This window comes from Colobus angolensis, unplaced genomic scaffold, assembly GCF_000951035.1.
Source record: "Colobus angolensis palliatus isolate OR3802 unplaced genomic scaffold, Cang.pa_1.0 Scaffold29, whole genome shotgun sequence".
NCBI classification, from domain to species: Eukaryota; Metazoa; Chordata; class Mammalia; order Primates; family Cercopithecidae; genus Colobus; species Colobus angolensis.
This window is the reverse complement of record NW_012116154.1, coordinates 4,372,618-4,390,487: the sequence shown is the minus strand read 5'-3', so window position 1 is coordinate 4,390,487 and position 17,870 is coordinate 4,372,618. Positions and strand designations below refer to the sequence as shown.

Genomic DNA, 17,870 nt, shown 5'->3' with positions numbered 1-17,870 from the left:
GGAAGCAGAGAAGTAAGATCTGTGAGCTACCAACCCTTAAAACACTTCCTAGTTCTCTGTCATCATAGAGGTATTTTCACAATTTGCTCTCTGTTGAATTCAGCCCAGAACCTGGAGGAGTACAGCACTACTTGAGTAAGAACGTCATCCAAAGTCAATGCCAAGGGGCAGGGGGGGTGAGGGTTGAAACATTACCTATTGGGTACAATGGTCACTATTTTGGTGATGGGTACACTAGAAGCCCAAGTCTCACAATTACACAAAATATATTCATGTAACAAACTTGCACATGGACCCTCTGAATCTATAATGACAAAATATTTTTAAAAGAAGAGATACATAAATGCCCAATAAGTACATGAAAACAACAACAGAAAAACAAGGTAAATGCCAAGAAATAATGTTCCCATTCTCAAAGAATGCCAAAAACATAAATTCCAGTATCTAGTGATACAGGAGGCAACCTCTCTCACTGAATAAATATAAGTAATAAATTTAATGTTTGGGCTTGAGGCCATCAGCATATTTTATGATTGTAAAGGAATTATTTAATTTCTTAATGATCCATTTTTATTTGATTTAATTAAATAATATAGATGGGTCTCATGATAACTGCAAGGTTCAGTTAGGCACTGCAGATAATAAGCAGTTATTCTTTATTTATTCATTCATTCAACAGAAATTTACTGAGTGACTACTAGGTATTATGTCAGGCATTGTGTACAAAGCTTGAGATTTAGTAGTAAGCAAAGACAAAGGCCCTGCCTTCAAGAGGCACATTGTAGAGTCAGAGAAGCAAAAAGACTTCACATACAATGACTAAATGTTAAGCAGGAGTAGGTACAAATGCAAGGGCTCAATGATTCCTTAGAAATCAAAGTTTGATTTTACTATGAGAAACTACAGATTTACTTAAAATTGTTTTTTAAAGATTTACTGCTTTTGAAGAGAGTACATACCAAATAATCCTCCACCCATCACATGTATGTGAATTACAGTGGCATTTTGATGCATTTTAAGAATTCTTTGTTTTCAATAAGTCAAAAGAAACCAAAACCAAGTAACATCCCAAAGCCCAACAAGTCACTCATCAAGAGCCACATCATTGAATGTTCCAATGCCACTGGATTTAAAAATGGAATATATTGGCCAGGTGCGGTGGCTCACGCCTGTAATCCCAGCACTTTGGGAGGCCAAGGTGGGTGGATCACAAGGTCAGGAGTTCGAGACCAGCCCGGCCAAGATGGTGAAACCCCATCTCTACTAAAACTAAAAATTTAGCCAGGCGTGGTGGCACGCGCCTGTAGTCCCAGCTACTCGGGAGGCTGAGGCAGGAGAATCCCTTGAACCCGGGAGGCAGAGGTTGCAGTGAGCCAAGATCACACCACTGCACTCTGGCCTGGGTGACAGAGCGAGACTCCATCTCAAAAAAAAAAAAAAAGGAATATATATTAATACGTTTTTAACAGAATACATTAATTTATACCTGATACCATTTTATTATCACCTTCACTTTGTGTTTACCTTTTGATGTTTGTTCCTGAGAAATAAAATCCATGTTTCCTTTAGACTCACAAACCAAACACAAGGAGCACATTTTAAATTCACCTGTGATGTCTTGGCAAGTCCTGGTGAAATTATGAAAATGGGAGGGATTTAGAAAGATTCTCATGATAATTTGAGTTTCCCTTACTGGTTGCAGAAAAGTCACAAAAGAAAAATTTAAGGAGGAGAGTGAATAGGTAAAATTAGATTGTAAACACACTTCCAGACATGATAGCTCCAATGTTCTTTCTGTAAAGAAAAAAGAAAAACACTTTATTTACTCTAAAGTTTTGAGTGTTTGGCATTCAAATAAATACACAGTATGCTCCCAGTTTTTCTTAGGTGGATTCAGTACATTTTAGCTTATCAGAGATAAGACTTTTTTTTTAACATGAATTAACAATAACTATTCCATTTAAATATTTCTATTTTATTATTTTCATTTATTTATTTTGAGTCAGGATCTTGCTCTGTCGCCCAGGCTAGAGTGCAGTGGCGTAATTATAGCTCACTGCAGCCTTGGCCTCCCAGGCTCAGGCAATTCTCCCAACTCAGCCTCCAGAGTAACTGTGACTGCAGGGGCATGCCACCATGCCCAGTCAATTTTTAAAAAATTATTTGTAGAGACAGGGAACCATGGTGCCCAGCAACATTTCTCTTTTAAACTTGTGAACATTCCCTATTAACTCTCAGAGAACAGGTGTCTTTATAAAGAAGTGCTTGGAATCTCGGCATTTTAACCATTCTCTATTCTGGGGAATTTTTTATGGACAAGCCTTAGGTTCTTCTGAATCCATCTGTTCCAAAATAGAGACTCAAGTCAATTGCATGGAGTTGAACAGGGTATGAAAACTTCAAACAGTATCTCTGTATCAGTTTCCTAGGGATGTTGTAACAAATTACCACAACCTTGGTCACTTAAAACAAGAGAAATTCATTCTCTCACAGTTTTGGAGGCCAGAAGTCCAACATCAGTTTCCATAGTCAGAAATTGAGAGGTCTACATGATTATACTACCTCTGGAGGTTCTAGGGAAGAATCTGTTCCTTGTCCCTCTGGTGGATGCTGGCATTCCTTGGCTTGTGGCCACATCACTCTAATCTCTGTCTCCATAGTCATATTGCTTTCTCCTCTGTGTCTCTGTTTTCTACTTTTCTGTTGTGTGAAATCGCCCTCTGCCTCTCTTGTATAAAGACATTCGTGATTGGATTTAGGGCCGACAAGGCTAATCCAGGATAATCTTCATATCTCAAGACCTTTAATTTAGTCACACCTGTGAAGACCCTTTTTCCTTATAAGGTAACATTGACAAGTTTCCAGAATTAGCACCTGATATTTTTAGACGGCCATTATTCAGCCTACCATAACCCCTAAAGATGAAATTTAACAAGATGACATCATAATTTTTACTTTTGTCTGAAGACATACATCAGATACAGAAATTACGGTATAATAGAAATAATACTGAGTTCAGAAACAAAAGACAAACACTCTAGGCTGGATGTGGTGGCTCACACCTGTAATCCCAGTCCTTTTGGAGGTAGAGGTGGACAGATTGCTTGAGCTCAGGAGTTTGAGATCAGCCTGGGCAACATGGCCACCCCATCTCTACAAAAAATACAAAAATTAGATTAGCATCGTGTTGTACTCCTGTAGTCCTTACTATTCAGGAGGCTGAGGTAGAAGGATCACTTAAGCCTGGGAGGTTAAGGCTGCAGTGAGCCATGATCACACTACTGCATTTCAGCTTGGGCAACAAAGGGAGACCGTGTCTGAAAAGGAGAAAAAAGATTCCAGTGCTGTATCTGTCATTAGTCAAGATACTTAGATAATTTACTTAATCTCCACGAGTCTAGTTTTCTTACTAGCAAAACAGAGATAAGCCTGCTAATCTCATGGGGTTATAGTAACACCAAATTGTGTAGTACATATGAAAACACTTTTGAAATTTGTACAAATATATGTCATTTAAAATGCAAATCCAGGCCAGGTGCCATGGCTCATGCCTGTAATCCCAGCACTTTGGGAGGCCAAGGCAGTTGGATCACTTGAGGTCAGGAGTTAGAGACCAGCCTGGCCAACATAGTGAAACCTTATCTCTACTAAAAATACAAAACTTAGCCGGGCATGGTGGTGGGTACCCATAGTCCCAGCTACTCAGGAGGCTGAGGCAGGAGAATTGCTTGAGCCTGGGAGGCGAAGGTTGCAGTGAGCCAAGATCATGTCACTGCACTCCAGCCTGGGCAGCAGAGTGAGACTCCATCTCAAATAAATAAATAAATAAATAAGATGCAAACCTATATTCCAAAGTAAAAATTTTAAATTAATCTTACCTTTAGGACAGAATTATCTATTATTTAATTCATAAAAATAATCAAAGCTTACTGTGTAAACATTGGGAATTCCTATTTAGCAGTAATGATCAACTAAGGAATAAGCAACCTATCTTTCAGAAATTGCCAGGTCTGATAGTCCTTTGTTAGCATAAGAAAACAACTGACCACTTTGGGAGGCCGAGGCGGGCTGATTACAAGGTTAGGAGATCGCGACCATCCTGGCTAACACAGTGAAACCCCCTCTCCACCAAAAATGCACACATAAAAAATTAGCCAGGTGCTGTGGCGGGCGCCTGTAGTCCCAGCTACTCGTGAGGCTGAGGCAGGAGAAAGGCGTGAACCTGGGAGGCCAAGCTTGCAATGAACTAAGATCGTGCCACTGCACTCCAGCCTGGGCAACAAAGCGAGACTCTGTCTTAAAAAAAAAGAAAAGAAAAGAAAAGAAACACAACTGACATGGTTAATTCCACCTTTATGTAGCGTCTTCACCATTTCTCATATAATCATATGGGGCAAAATATATTTTTAGTATTTCTAAATAATATGGAGCACAATGAAAGAACTACTTCATTTTGAATAATTTCCCCTACTCATATGCCTTGCTTCCAACTTGAAAAAAATCAAGCTCATGATTGATATTAAAGCATTTTTCAAATGTGTATAATTTGTATTTTGATAGTAATTCCATAAGTGTTTAATTACTGGTGATTTTTGTTATTATTTAATAAATTAATGGCTCATTTACTAGGCTTCTATATTTGAAATTGCTTCTGTAATAATTCACATTTAATTTCCAGCTATACAAAATTTACTCAAATACACAATTTCATTATGTCTTAATATATTTATTTATTTTATTTTATTTTATTTTAAGATGGAGTTTTGCTCTTGTTACCCAGGCTGGAGTGCAATGGCACGATCTTGGCTCACTGCAACCTCTGCCTCCTGGGTTCAAGCAATTCTCCTGCCTCACCCTCCTGAATAGCTAGGATTACAGGCATGCACCACCACGCCTGGTTAATTTTGTATTTTTAGTGGAGACGGGGTTTCTTCATGTTTGTCAGGCTAGTCTCGAACTCCCGACCTCAGGTGATCCGCCCACCTCCACCTCCCAAAGTGCTGGGATCTTAATATATTTATAATCAAAGTTGTAATCAGATTGTAACTATAATAAAAAAATTGCCTTCACTAATAATGCCCCAGGAAGGATATGGAAATGCACCATCTGATGGAACTCTATAATCTTTATCTTTTCTAATATCACTAAAATACATGAAAAACTGATTTCTTGCCATTTTTCCATTTTCCTCACTGGCACTTTTCATTTTATGAAACTTTCAACTTCAATTTATATTGCTATGATATGACCTAGAAGAGAGATAGAGAAATTTTTACTGTCAATATTGTGGTCTTCTTATTCAATAAGTGACCAACTGAGCTTTCTAGAATTGATGACAGATCCTTTATATTCAGCTATGGGGTAATTTCATGATGCTTTTTAAACCTCAGCTTTAAATAATTCAATTGGAAAAGAAATAAATAGAAGACACATCCTTCCCCAGTATAATTTTGAGAAATAAACAAATTCTACTCAATCATTTTTGCTATCAGGTGGACTATATTCTCATCTCCATAAACAAGGATTTATGAATTTAACTGCTGCCATTAATACTGCTGAGAGTCAACATCTAAATGCTCACTCTCAGAGATGGAAATGCATTCCAGAATTACTCCAGTACTAAGACTGCAACCTCTCAGAGGAAGTACATAGAATACTAAACATAGAATTGTTTAGAATAAAACATAGAATTGGAAAAATACATGGCACTATAGGACAAATACTCAAGTCAATTATTTTCTCTTTTTAAAGAAAAAGCAACAGTAAGATTAAAGAAATATCTACTACCTTTTTTAAACTTTCATTATAAAAATATATTATACACACATATATAAAATGTATTGTGCCAGTTAAATAATAATAACTAATCACCATGTACCTATCATCCAGATTAAGAAACAGAATATTACCAATATATTTGAAGCACCGCATCTCTTCACCCCTACACTATCGCGTAGTTTAGAAATATATACATATATATAGAATATACTGTATGTATTCTGTGATTTGCTTTTACTTTGCTTAATATGTTTTAGTCATGTTGATGCACAGAGCTGTAGTTAATTATATATGGTATTCCTATGAATGAATATACTATAATTTATTTATTCATTCTTCTGACAGTGAACATTTGTGTTGTTCCATTTTTTGCTTTATGAATAATGTTGCTGTGAACTGAAACTCTCATACATTGCTGGTAGAAATGTAAAAGAGTATAATCATTCTGGAAAACAGATTTTCTTATGAGTTAAACATATACTTACCATATGACCCAAAAATTCCACTCCTAGAAATTTATACAAGAGAAATAAAAACATATGTCCACACAAAGCCCTTTACATGAATTTTTATAGCAGCTTTTCTACTTATAATAGCCAAGGACTGGAAACAATTCAGATGTCTAAAAACTAGTGAATATATAAACAACTCTTGCTGTATTCATGTAATGGGATACCACTCAGCAACAAAAAGGAACAAACTACAAGCAACAACGTGGATGAATCTCAAAGGCATTATAAAGAAGCCAAAACCAAGTGGCTATATATTGTATGATTCCACTTATATGAAATTCAAGAAAATGGAAAACTGTATTGGCAGTAGGAAAAGGGCTCTTCTGTAATGGAGCTTTGTAATGTATGATTTGGCTTTGTGTCCTCACTTAAATCTCATCTTGAATTGTAATCCCCAGATGCTGAGGGAGGGACCTGGTGGGAGATGACTGGATTGTGGGGTAGTTTCCTCCAGGCTATTCTTGGGATAATGAGTGAGTTCTCACAAGATCTGATGGTTTTATAAGAGCCTCTTCCCCCTTCACTCTCCCTTCTGTCTCCTGCTGCCTTGTGAAGAGGTGACTTCTTCCTCTTCAGCTTTCACCATGATTGTAAGTTTCCTGAGGCCTCCCCAGCCATGCAGAACTGGGAGTCAATTAAACTTCTTTCCTTTATAAATTACCCAGTCTCAGATAGTATCTTTATAGCAGTGTGAAAACGGACTAATACAAGCCAGAAGAAACTTTTAGGAATGAAAGAAAGGGTTATATCCTAATTGTGGTGCTAGGTACACTGGTATGTGTATTTGTCAAAACTCATCAAACTATACACTTAAAATGGGAGCATTTTACTGTATGTAAATTATATGTCAGTAATGTTGATGTTAAAATAATGCTACTCTGAATATTGATGAACATGTCTTTGGTGTACACTAAGGGTTTAATTACTGGGTATTTAGTGTTTCTTCAGTTTTACCAGAAAATGCCATATCATTATACAAAAATGGTTTGTATCAATTTATATTTCCACCTGCAGTGTATAAAAATTCTTTTTTTTTTTTGAGTCAGACTCTCACTCTGTTGCCAGGCTAGAGTGCAGTGGCACAATCTCATCTCACTGCAACCTCCACCTCCCGAGTTCAAGCGATTCTCCTGCCTTGGCCTCCTGAGTAGCTGAGATTACAGGCATCTGCTGCCATGCCTGGCTAATTGTTGTATTTTTAGTAGAGATGAAGTTTCACCGTACTGGCCAGGCTGATGTCTCAAACTCCTGACTCCAAGTTATCCGCCCACCTTGACCTCCAAAAGTGTTGGGATTACAGGCATGAGCCACTGCCTGGCAGTTCTTTCTGACACATATTCTGACCAATGCTTTTCAGGTTTTTCCAATTTGGTGAGTGTTAAATAGAATCTCATCATAGTTTTAATGTATATTTTCCAAATTTTCTCTATTTTTTCTAATTTTTGATTTTTTGTTAGGTTGTCTTTTTATTTAATTAATGTTTAGAAGTTCTTTACGTTTTCTGCTTAAAATTTCAATACATTATCTAAATTTTTTATCTGGATATCTTCTCACAGTCAGTACCTTATCTGTTTGTTTTCTTTATGATCTTTTAGTTAAGGGGAGCTCTTAATGTAGTGAATTTATCAACCACTTTCTTTATAATTTGAGCTTTGTGTCTGAAGTCCTTCTTCCTCAAGGTTAAAAAGATCTTTACCTATATTTTCTTCTAAAAGTTGTTTTTAAAGTTTTGCCTTTCATATTTCATTTCTTAATATACGGAATGGCTGGGCACAGTGGCTCATGGCTGTAATCCTAGTCCTTTGGGAGGCCAAGGTGGGTGAGTCACTTGAGTCCAGGAGCTTGAAACCAACCTGGCCAACATGGCAAAACCCCATATCTACAAAAAATACAAAATAACAATAATAATAATAATTAGCCAGGCGTGGTAGTGCATGCCTGTAGTCCCAACTACTACAGAGGCTGAAGTAGGAGGATTGCTTGAGCCCAGGAGGTTGAGGCTGTGGTGAGCCATGATCATACCACTGTACTCCAGACTGGGTGACAGAGCAAGACCCTGTCTCAAAAAAAAATAACAACATGGAATTGTATACAGTATGATGTGCGGAACCAAATTTGTTTTTTCTTTATGTATAACCAATTATACTAGCATTAATTGAGTAGTCTATCTTTTCTTATCTGTAATGACACTTCTGTCATATAAAGCTTCCAGGTACATATAAGCATGTTTCTGAGTTCTCAATTTTGTTCCATTAGTCCACTTCTCCATCTCTGTAAAGATATCATGCTGACAAACTACTTTTCCTTTATGAAAGCTCTTATATCTGAGAGGAAAAAGTCCCCTCGCTTTGTTATTTTTCTTCAGAAGTATCTTAGCAATTTTTGGCCCTTTGCTCATTTCAATAAATTTTAAAATCAGCTTGTTAAGTTCGGAAAAGAACCCAGTTGTACTTTTAACTTGATTCTAGAAATCAGTTGGAGAGGAAAGATATGAAACTGAATCCCTCTTATCATTCATTTCTTCTTTTCTTTTTATTTATTTATTTATCATTTTTATTTTTTGAAACGGAGTCTTGCTCTGTCAACAGGCTGGAGTGCAGTGGTGCGATCTTGTCTAACTGCATAACTGCAACCTCTGCCTCCCAAGTTCAAACGATTCTCCTGCCTTAGCCTCCCTGCGCGCCACCACACCCAGCTAATTTTTTTGGTATTTTTTAGTAGAGACGGGGTTTCACCATGTTGGCCAGGATGGTCTCGATCACATGACCTCGTGATCCGTCTGCCTCAGCCTCCCAAAGTGCTGAAATTACAGGCGTGAACCACCGCGCCCAGCCTTTTCTCTCTATTTATATAGAGTTCTTTGCTTTCTTTGATATCTTTCCGTAAAGTTTCTAAATTTTCTCCATTGTGATCTTATATATTATTAGATTAATAATCAGTTAGATTTCCTCCTAGGTGCCTTGCTTTTTGTTGCTGTTGCCAATAGTATCTTTCAGGAAATGTGTTTTCTGTCTGTTGGTGGTATATGGAAATACAACTGACTTTTACATATCAGTCTTATTTTTTGCAATTTTATTAAACTTTTTAATTTAATTTTTGTAGCTTTTGGGCTTTCTATGCAAATATGCATATTGACTGCAAATAATGATAACTTTATTTCTACTTTCCAATCTTCAAACTTTTTATTTCTTATACTTGTCTTACTGCAATGTCAAGGATGTCCAGTACCATGTTGATTAGAAATTATGAGAGTGGGCTTTCTTGCCTGCTCCTGATTTTAAGAATACTTACAATGTGTCATCATTGAGAATATTTCTTATAATTATTTTAGACGCCCTTTATCAATTTAACCAAATTCTCTTTTAGTCCTAGTTTGCTGGGAATTTTTAGTTATAAGGACTATTGAATATAATTGAATGCTCTTTAACAATTAAGATGATTATATCGTATTTCTTCTTTGATCTGTTAATGTAGTGAATTACATTATTAGATTTTTCTAATGCTAACTTCATCTTGCACTCCAGTAATAAATCTAATTTGATCATTTTTCTACATTGCTGCTTGTGTATCCTTTTTTTTTTTTTTTTTTTTTTTTTTTTTTTTTTGAGACAGAGTCTCGCTCTGTCGCCCAGGCTGGAGTGCTGTGGTGCAATCTCCGCTCACTGCAAGCTCCGCCTCCCGAGTTCATGCCATTCTGCTGCCTCAGCCTCCCGAGTATAGCTGGGACTACAGGCCCCTGCCACCACGACTGGCTAATTTTTTGTATTTTTAGTAGAGATGGGGTTTCACCGTGTTAGCCAGGATGGTTTCGATCTCCTGACCTCGTGATCCGCCCACCTCGGCCTCCCAAAGTGCCGGGATTACAAGCGTGAGCCACCGTGCCCGGCCTGTGTATTCTTAATGTTTCGTTTCAAAGTTCTATATCTATATTTATAAGTGAATTGGCTTGTAAATTTTTTTTTGTTTCATTTTTGTTGAGTTTGAGTAACGAGGTTTACTAGCCTTAAAAAATAAGTTGAATACCAAGAGGCACTCTTAAAACCAGGCAAATACATGGAAACTCAACAACTTGCTCCTGAATGAAATCAAAAAATTCTTTGAAACAAATGAAAATAGAGAAACAATCTACTAAAACATCCAGGTTACAACAAAAGCAGTATTAAGAGAAAAGTTTATAGTGCTAATTCCATATCAAGAAGATAAATCTTAAATTAACAACCTAACCATACACCTAGAGGAACTAAAACATAAGAACAAACTAAACCCAAAGCTATCAGAAACAAAGAAATAACTAAAATCAGTGTAGACAAAATGAAATTGAGGCCCCAAAAAACTATACAGAGGTTCAATGAAACAAAAGTTGTTTTTTGAAAGGATAAACAAGATTAATAGACTGCTAGCTAGATTAATAAAGAAAAAGAGAAGATTCAAATAACCATGATCAAAAATGACAAAGGTAACATTACAACTGATCACACAGAAATACAAAAGACCCTCAGAGACTACTATCTCTATGCATACAAACCAGAAAATCTAGAGGAAAATGGATAAATTCCTGGAAACACACAACCTCCCAAGACTGAACCAGGAAGGAACAAAAATTTCAAACAGACCAATAATGAATAAGGAAATTGAATCAGTAGTAAAAAACCTACCAGCCCAGAACAGCCCTGGACCAAATGAATTCACAGCCAATTTCCACCAGACATAAAAGAAACAGCTGCTACCAATCCTACTGAAATTATTCCTACTGAAATTATTCCAAAAAATTAAAGAGAAAGGATTCTTCCCTAATTTATTTTATGAAACCAGTATCATCCTGATACCAAAATCTAGCAAAGACACAACAAAAAAAGAAAACTATAGGCTAATATGCTTGATGAACATAGATGCAAAAATCCTCAGCAAAATATTAGCAAACCAAATCCAACAGCACATCAAAAAATTAATTCACCACAGTCAAGTGGGCTTTATTCCTGGGATGCAAGGATATTTCAACATATTCAACTCAATATATATGATTCACCACATAAACAGAAATAAAAACAAAATCCATATGATCATCTCAATAGATGCAGAAAAAGCATTCAATAAAATCCAACATTTTTTCATGATAAAAACCCTCAACAAACTAGACATTGAAGGAACACACCTCAAAATAATAAGAGCCATCTATGACAAGCCTACAACCAACATTGTACTGACTGGGCAAAAGTTGGAAGTGCTGCCCCCAAGAACAGGAACAAGACAAAGATGTCAACTCTCACCACTCCTATTCGACATAGTACTGGAAGTCCTAGCCAGGGCAAACAAACAAGAGAGAAATAAAAGGAATCCAAATAGGAAAAGAGGAAGTCAAGCTATCTCTCTTCGTTGATGATATGATTATATACCCAGAAAACCCTAAAATTCCGTGAAAAGACTCCTAGACCTAATGAGTTGAGCAAAGTCTCAGGATACAAAATCAACATACAAAAATCAGTAGCATTTCTATAAACTGATTGAATAACATTGAATAACATTCAAGCTGAGAATCAAATGAAGAATGCAATCCCATTTAAAATAACCACAAAAAAACATGAAATAAAACACTTAGGAATACATCTAACCAAGGAGATGAAAGATCTCTACAAGGAGAACTACAAAACACTGCTGAAAGAAATCATAGATAACACAAACAAATAGAAAAGCATTTCATGCTCATGGATTGGAATAATCAATATTATTAAAGCGTCCATACTGCCCAAAGCAATCTACAGATTCAACACTATTCTTATCAAATTACCAATGTCACTTCTCAGAATTAGAGAAAACTATTCTAAAATTCATATAAAACACCCCCCCCAACACAAACACACAAAATAGCCCAAATAGCCAAAGCAATCTTAAGCAAAAAGAACAAAAGCCAGAGGCATCACATCTTCCAACTTCAAACTATACTACAAGGCTAGAGGAACAAAAACAGCATAGCAATGGTACAAAAACATTAATAGACACATAGACTAGTGCAACAGCATAGAGATCCCTGAAATAAAGCTGCACACCTACAACCAACTGATCTTTGATGAAGCTGACAAAAATAAACACGGGGGAAAGGATACTCTACTCAACAAATGCTGTGGAGAAAACTGGCTAACCATAGGTAAAGAATAAAACTGAACCCCTTTCACTATATACAAAAATTAACTAAAGATAGATTAAAGATCTAAATGTAAGACTACAAACTATAAAAATCCTAAAAGAAAACCTAGGAAATACTTTTCTAGACATGAACTTAGGCAAAGAAATTATGAATAAGTCCTCAAAAGCAAATGCAACAAAAACAAAAATTGACAATTGGAACCTTATTAAACTAAGGGATTTCTTCACTGCAAAATAAACTATCAACAGGGTAAACAACCAACCTACAGAATGGAAGAAAATATTTGTAAACTATGGATCTTACAAAGGGCTAATACACAAAATCTATAAGGAACTGAAACAAACCAACAAGAAAAAACCAAACCCACTAAAAAGTGGGCAAAGTACATGAACAGACACTTCTCAAAAGAAGACATCCAAGCAGCCAACAAATATATTAAAAAATGCTCAACATCACTAATTATTACAGACATACAAATCAAAACCACAATGAGATACCATTTCACACTAGTCAGAATGACTATTATTTAAAAAATCAAAAAATCACAGACATTCACAAGGTTGCAAAGAAAAGGGAAGTTTATGTGCTGTTAGTGGAAATACAAATTAGGTCAGGTCCTGTGGAAAGCAGTTTGGAGATTTCTGAAAAAAACTGAAAATAGAATTATCATTTGACCCAGTAATTTTATTACTGGGAATATATCTAAAAGAAGATAAATCGTTCTACCAAAAAGACACCTTCACTCATACGTTTATCACAGCACTACTCACAGTAGCAAAGACATGGAATCAATCCATCAGTGGTAGGTTGAATAAAGAAAATATGGGCCGGGCACGGTGGCTCATGCCTCTAAATCCCAGCACTTTGGGAGGCCAAGGCAGGTGGATCACAAGGTCAGGAGTTCAAGACCAGTCTGGCCAAGATGGTGAAATCCCATCTGTACCAAAAATACAAAAATTAGCCAGGTGTGGTGGCATGTGCCTGTAATCCCAGCTACTCGGGAGGCTGAGGCAGAGAATTGCTTAAACCCACGAGGTGGAAGTTGCAGTGAGCCGCGATCACACCACTGCACTCCAGCCTGGACAACAAAGCAACACTCCATCTCAAAAATAATAATAATAAAAGAAAATATGGTACATATACACCATGGAATACTATTCAGTCATAAAAAAGACTGAAATCACGTCCTTTGCAGCAACATGGTTGCAGCTGAAGGCCATTATCCTGAGCAAATTAACGCAGAAACAGAAAAACAAATACCACATGTTCTCATTTATAAGAGGTAGCTAAACATTGGGTACACACAGACACAAAGACGGGCTCAACAGACACTGGGTATTCCCAAAGTGGGGAGGCAGGGAAGGAGGCAAGGGCTTAAAAACTACCTATTGGGTAATATGTTCACCACTTGGGCAGTGGGATCATTAGAAGCCCAAATGTCAGCATCACGCAATATACCCACGTAACAAACCTGCACATGTACCCTCTGAATCTAAAATTTAAAAATTATACAGTACTTAAAAAGATATTAATGAAATATATTACATCAGTGGGTCTAAAACAATATGAACTACATCTAGATGCTTAAAAAGCACTTAATAAATATCCAATTTATTTGCAAATTATTATAAATCCTCTTTGCAAAAGAAATATTCTTACATTATAAAATCTGTCTCAGACCAAATTATCAATATATTATAGCACTAAGGATACTGATGTAAATATATTTTAGTGGTGAAACACTATAAATATTTATGTCAAAGTTACGAAAAAGCAAGAAATTTTCCCTATAAATATTTGCCAGGAAAATCTGCCAATGCAATTAGGAGGAAACATTGATTAGAAATAGGTGGAGAAGGCCGGGCGTGGTGGCTCACACCTGTAATCCTAGCATTTTGGGAGGCCGAGGCAGGCGGATCACCTGAGGTCAGGAGTTTGAGACCAGCCTGGCCAACATGGTGAAACCTGGTCTCTAGTAAAAATACAAAAATAGGCCAGGAGTGGTGGTTCACGCCTGTAATCCTAGCACTTTGGGAGGCTGAGGCGGGCGGATCACTTGAGTTTAGGAGTTTGAGATCAGCCTGGCTAACATGGTGAAACCCCATCCCTACTAAAAATACAAAAATTAGCCAGGTGTGGGGCAGGTGCCTGTAATCCCAGCTACTCAGGAGGCTGAGGCAGGAGGATGGCGTGAACCTGGGGGGTGGAGGTTGCAGTAAGCCAAGATCACGCCACTGCACTCCAGCCTGGATGACAGAGCAAGACTCCATCTCAAAGAAGAAAAAAAAAAAACTAGCCAGGCATGGTGGTAAGTGCCTGTAATCCCAGCTGCTTGGGAGGCTGAGTCAGGAGAATTGCTTGAACCGGGGAGGCAGACATTGCAGTGAAGCGAGATCACACCACAGCACTCCAGCCTGGGCAACAGATTGAGACTATGTCAGAAAGAAAAGAAAAAGAAAAAGAAAAGAAAGAGAGAAAGAGAGAGAGAGGGAGAGAAAGAGAGAGAGAGAGAAAGAGAGAAAGAGGGAAAGAAAAAGAAAGAAGAAAGAAAGAAGTGAAGGAAACAATGCTTGGAAGTGTTGGAAAAGAGTAGGCTGAGGCTGGGCATGGTGGCTTATGCCTGTAATCCTAGCACTCTGGGAGGTTACTGTGGGTGGGTCTCGTGAGCTCAGGAGTTCGAGACCAGTCTGGGCAACAAAGTGAGACCTCGTCTACAAAGAAATACAAAAATCAGCTGGGTGTGGTGGCACATGCCTGTGGTCCCAGCTATTCAGGAAGCTGAGGTGGGAGGATGGTTTAAGCCTGCGAGGCAGAGGTTGCAGTGAGCAGAGATCTCACCACTGCATTCCAGCCTAGGCGACAGAGCCAGAATCTGTCTCAAAAAAAAAAAGAGTAGTATGACATAATTGGTTTATTTATTTATTGAGACAAAGTCTTGCTCTGTCGCTAGACTGGAGTGCAGTGGCATGATTTCAGCTCACTGCAACCTCCACCTCCTGGATTCAAGCGATTTCCCCTGCCTCAGCCTCCTGAGTAGCTGGGACTATAGGCACGTCCCACCACGCCCGGCTGATTTTTTGTATTTTAATAGAGACAGGGGTTTCACCATGTTGGCCAGGATGGTCTTGATCTCCTGACCTCATGATCAGCCCACCTCGGCCTCCCAAAGTGCTGGGATTACAGGCGTGAGCCACTGCGCCAGTCCAATTGTTATAATTATTTACAGATAAAATTATGTACTTAGAAAAGCTAAAACAGCCACCTGAAAAATGGTAAAAATTAAGAGGATATATCTGTAATGTAGATATACCTATACATTTCGCTATGTAAGATTATTCATCCAAAGGTTTAAATACTGTCAAACACCTATATTTTATAATTGTAGTGTAATGTAAATATATAGGCCATGGTCTGCAACTTAGTTTCTATAAAGGGTCATTTAGTAAATGTTTTAGGCTTTGTGGGTCATATGGTCTCTGTTGCACCCACACAGTTCTCACCTTATAGGATGAAAACAGCCACAAAAAGTTTCTGTAAAAATGAGTACAGCTGCATTACAATAAAACTTTATTTATGGATACTAAACTTCAAGTTTAATATAATTTTTACGTCATAAAATATTCTTTATTTCCCAACCATTTTAAACAAAAGAGGCTGTAAAAGACCATAGTTTACTGACCCCTGAATAAGCTATAAGTGATATTATCACAAGTCATTCTGCCATGTATTATGACATCAAAAACAGCACTGTCAAAATCCATATCACGCCATGAAGAATTTCATAAACTTAATGGAAGAAAGATTATTTACTAACAGATATATAGGCAGGAAGATAGTTTTGAATGTAAAGGTTAGGAATGGCAGGTAGAAGACATTGAGGGGTTTAATGAACAAATGAAATCATCTTCTCCAGCTTCTGTAGATAGAATCACAATAAATTCTGATGTTGCTTTTGTCACACCCCTATGCAAAAATCAGCAAGAGACAGGTGTGGTAGCTCATGTCTGTAATCCCAGCGCTTTGGGAGGCTGAGGCGGGCAGATCACTTGAGGTCAGGAGCTCGAGGCCAGCCTGGCCAACATGGTGAAACCCTGTCTCTACTAAAAATACAAAAATTAGCCGGGCATGGTGGTGCGTGCCTGTAATCCAGTTACTCAGGAGGCTGAGGCAGGAGAATCACTTGAACCCAGGACGCTAAGGTTGCAGTGAGCCGAGATTGTACCATTGCACTACAGCCTGGGCGACAAAGTGAGACTCCATCTCAACAACAACAAAAAAAAATCAGCAAGAATTTCCCAGTAAATAAAATTTTCATCTTTTTATTTAAAAAGAAATAAATGTCTCCTCTATTTTATGTTTTGAAAAATTTACACAAAATTGCATTTATTTGTTTGGTCTGTTTCTTGAAAGTTTGGCAGAACTTGCCTGAAAAATCATCTGAAACTAGTATGAAAATCATCTGAAACAGAGAAGACTAAACCATGGAATGAGTTTCTTTAATTGTTGTAAAACTCTTGGGCTTCCTATTGCTTCCTAAGTAAGTTTCCTAGATATGTGTCTTTGTGTTTCAAATTTATTGACATAAATTATTCACAATATCCTCTTATTATATATTTAATTTTGCTATGTCTATAGTTATACCCCTTTTTCATTTCTAACATTAGTTACTTGTACCTTGTCTCGTTTTTTTTATTATTCAGTTTTGGCAGGCAGAATAAATGTCCCTATCTTAATTCCTGGAACCTGTAAATATAGTATATAACATGGCAAAGTGGAATTAAGGCAGAAGATGGAATTCAGGTTGTTAATCAGCTGATCTTAAAATAAGGAAATTGTCCTGGATTATCTGGGTGGACCCAATGTAATCATGAATGTGGAATTGGGTAGCAGAAGAGTCAATGTCAGAGTGATACAATATGAGAAAGACTCAACAGGCCATTGCTAGCTTTGAAGATGGAAGGAGGCCATAAGCCAAGGAATTCAGACCGCTTCCAGAAGCTGGAAACAGCCAGGAAATGGATTGTCTTCTAGAGCCTCACAAAGGAACACAATCTTACTGATACCTTGATTTTAGCCCAGGGATACCTCTGTTGAATGTCTAACCTACACTGTGAGACAATACATTTGTGTTGTTTTAAGCCACTAAGTTTATGATCATTTGTTATAGCAGCACTAAGAAATTAACTGATATGGTTTGGCAGTGTCCCCACCTAAATCTCATCTTGAACTGTAGCTCTCATAATTCCCTCTAGTAGTGGAAGATAACTGAGTCCTGGGGGCGGTTTCTCTCATACTGTTCTCATGGTAGTGAATAAGTCTCGTGAGATCTGATGGTTTTATAAGGGGAAACTCCCTTTCACTTGGCACTCATTCCTTCTTTGCCTGCCACCAAGATGTCCTTCCACCTTCCACCATGATTGTCAGGCATCCCCAGCCAC

The 17,870-nt window shown here is 37.5% G+C and overlaps 1 protein-coding gene across 2 annotated transcripts in view; it reads right to left on the bottom strand.

Moving 5' to 3' along the window:
- Nucleotides 1-17,870, bottom strand: part of TMEM156 (transmembrane protein 156) — a 65,326-nt gene that overhangs the window by 31,396 nt on the left and 16,060 nt on the right. For both annotated transcript variants that reach the window (XM_011949106.1, XM_011949107.1), the window contains exon 2: nt 1,525-1,794. In XM_011949106.1, coding sequence (XP_011804496.1) covers nt 1,525-1,794 — 270 coding nt within the window. The remainder of the gene's footprint in view (nt 1-1,524; nt 1,795-17,870) is intronic.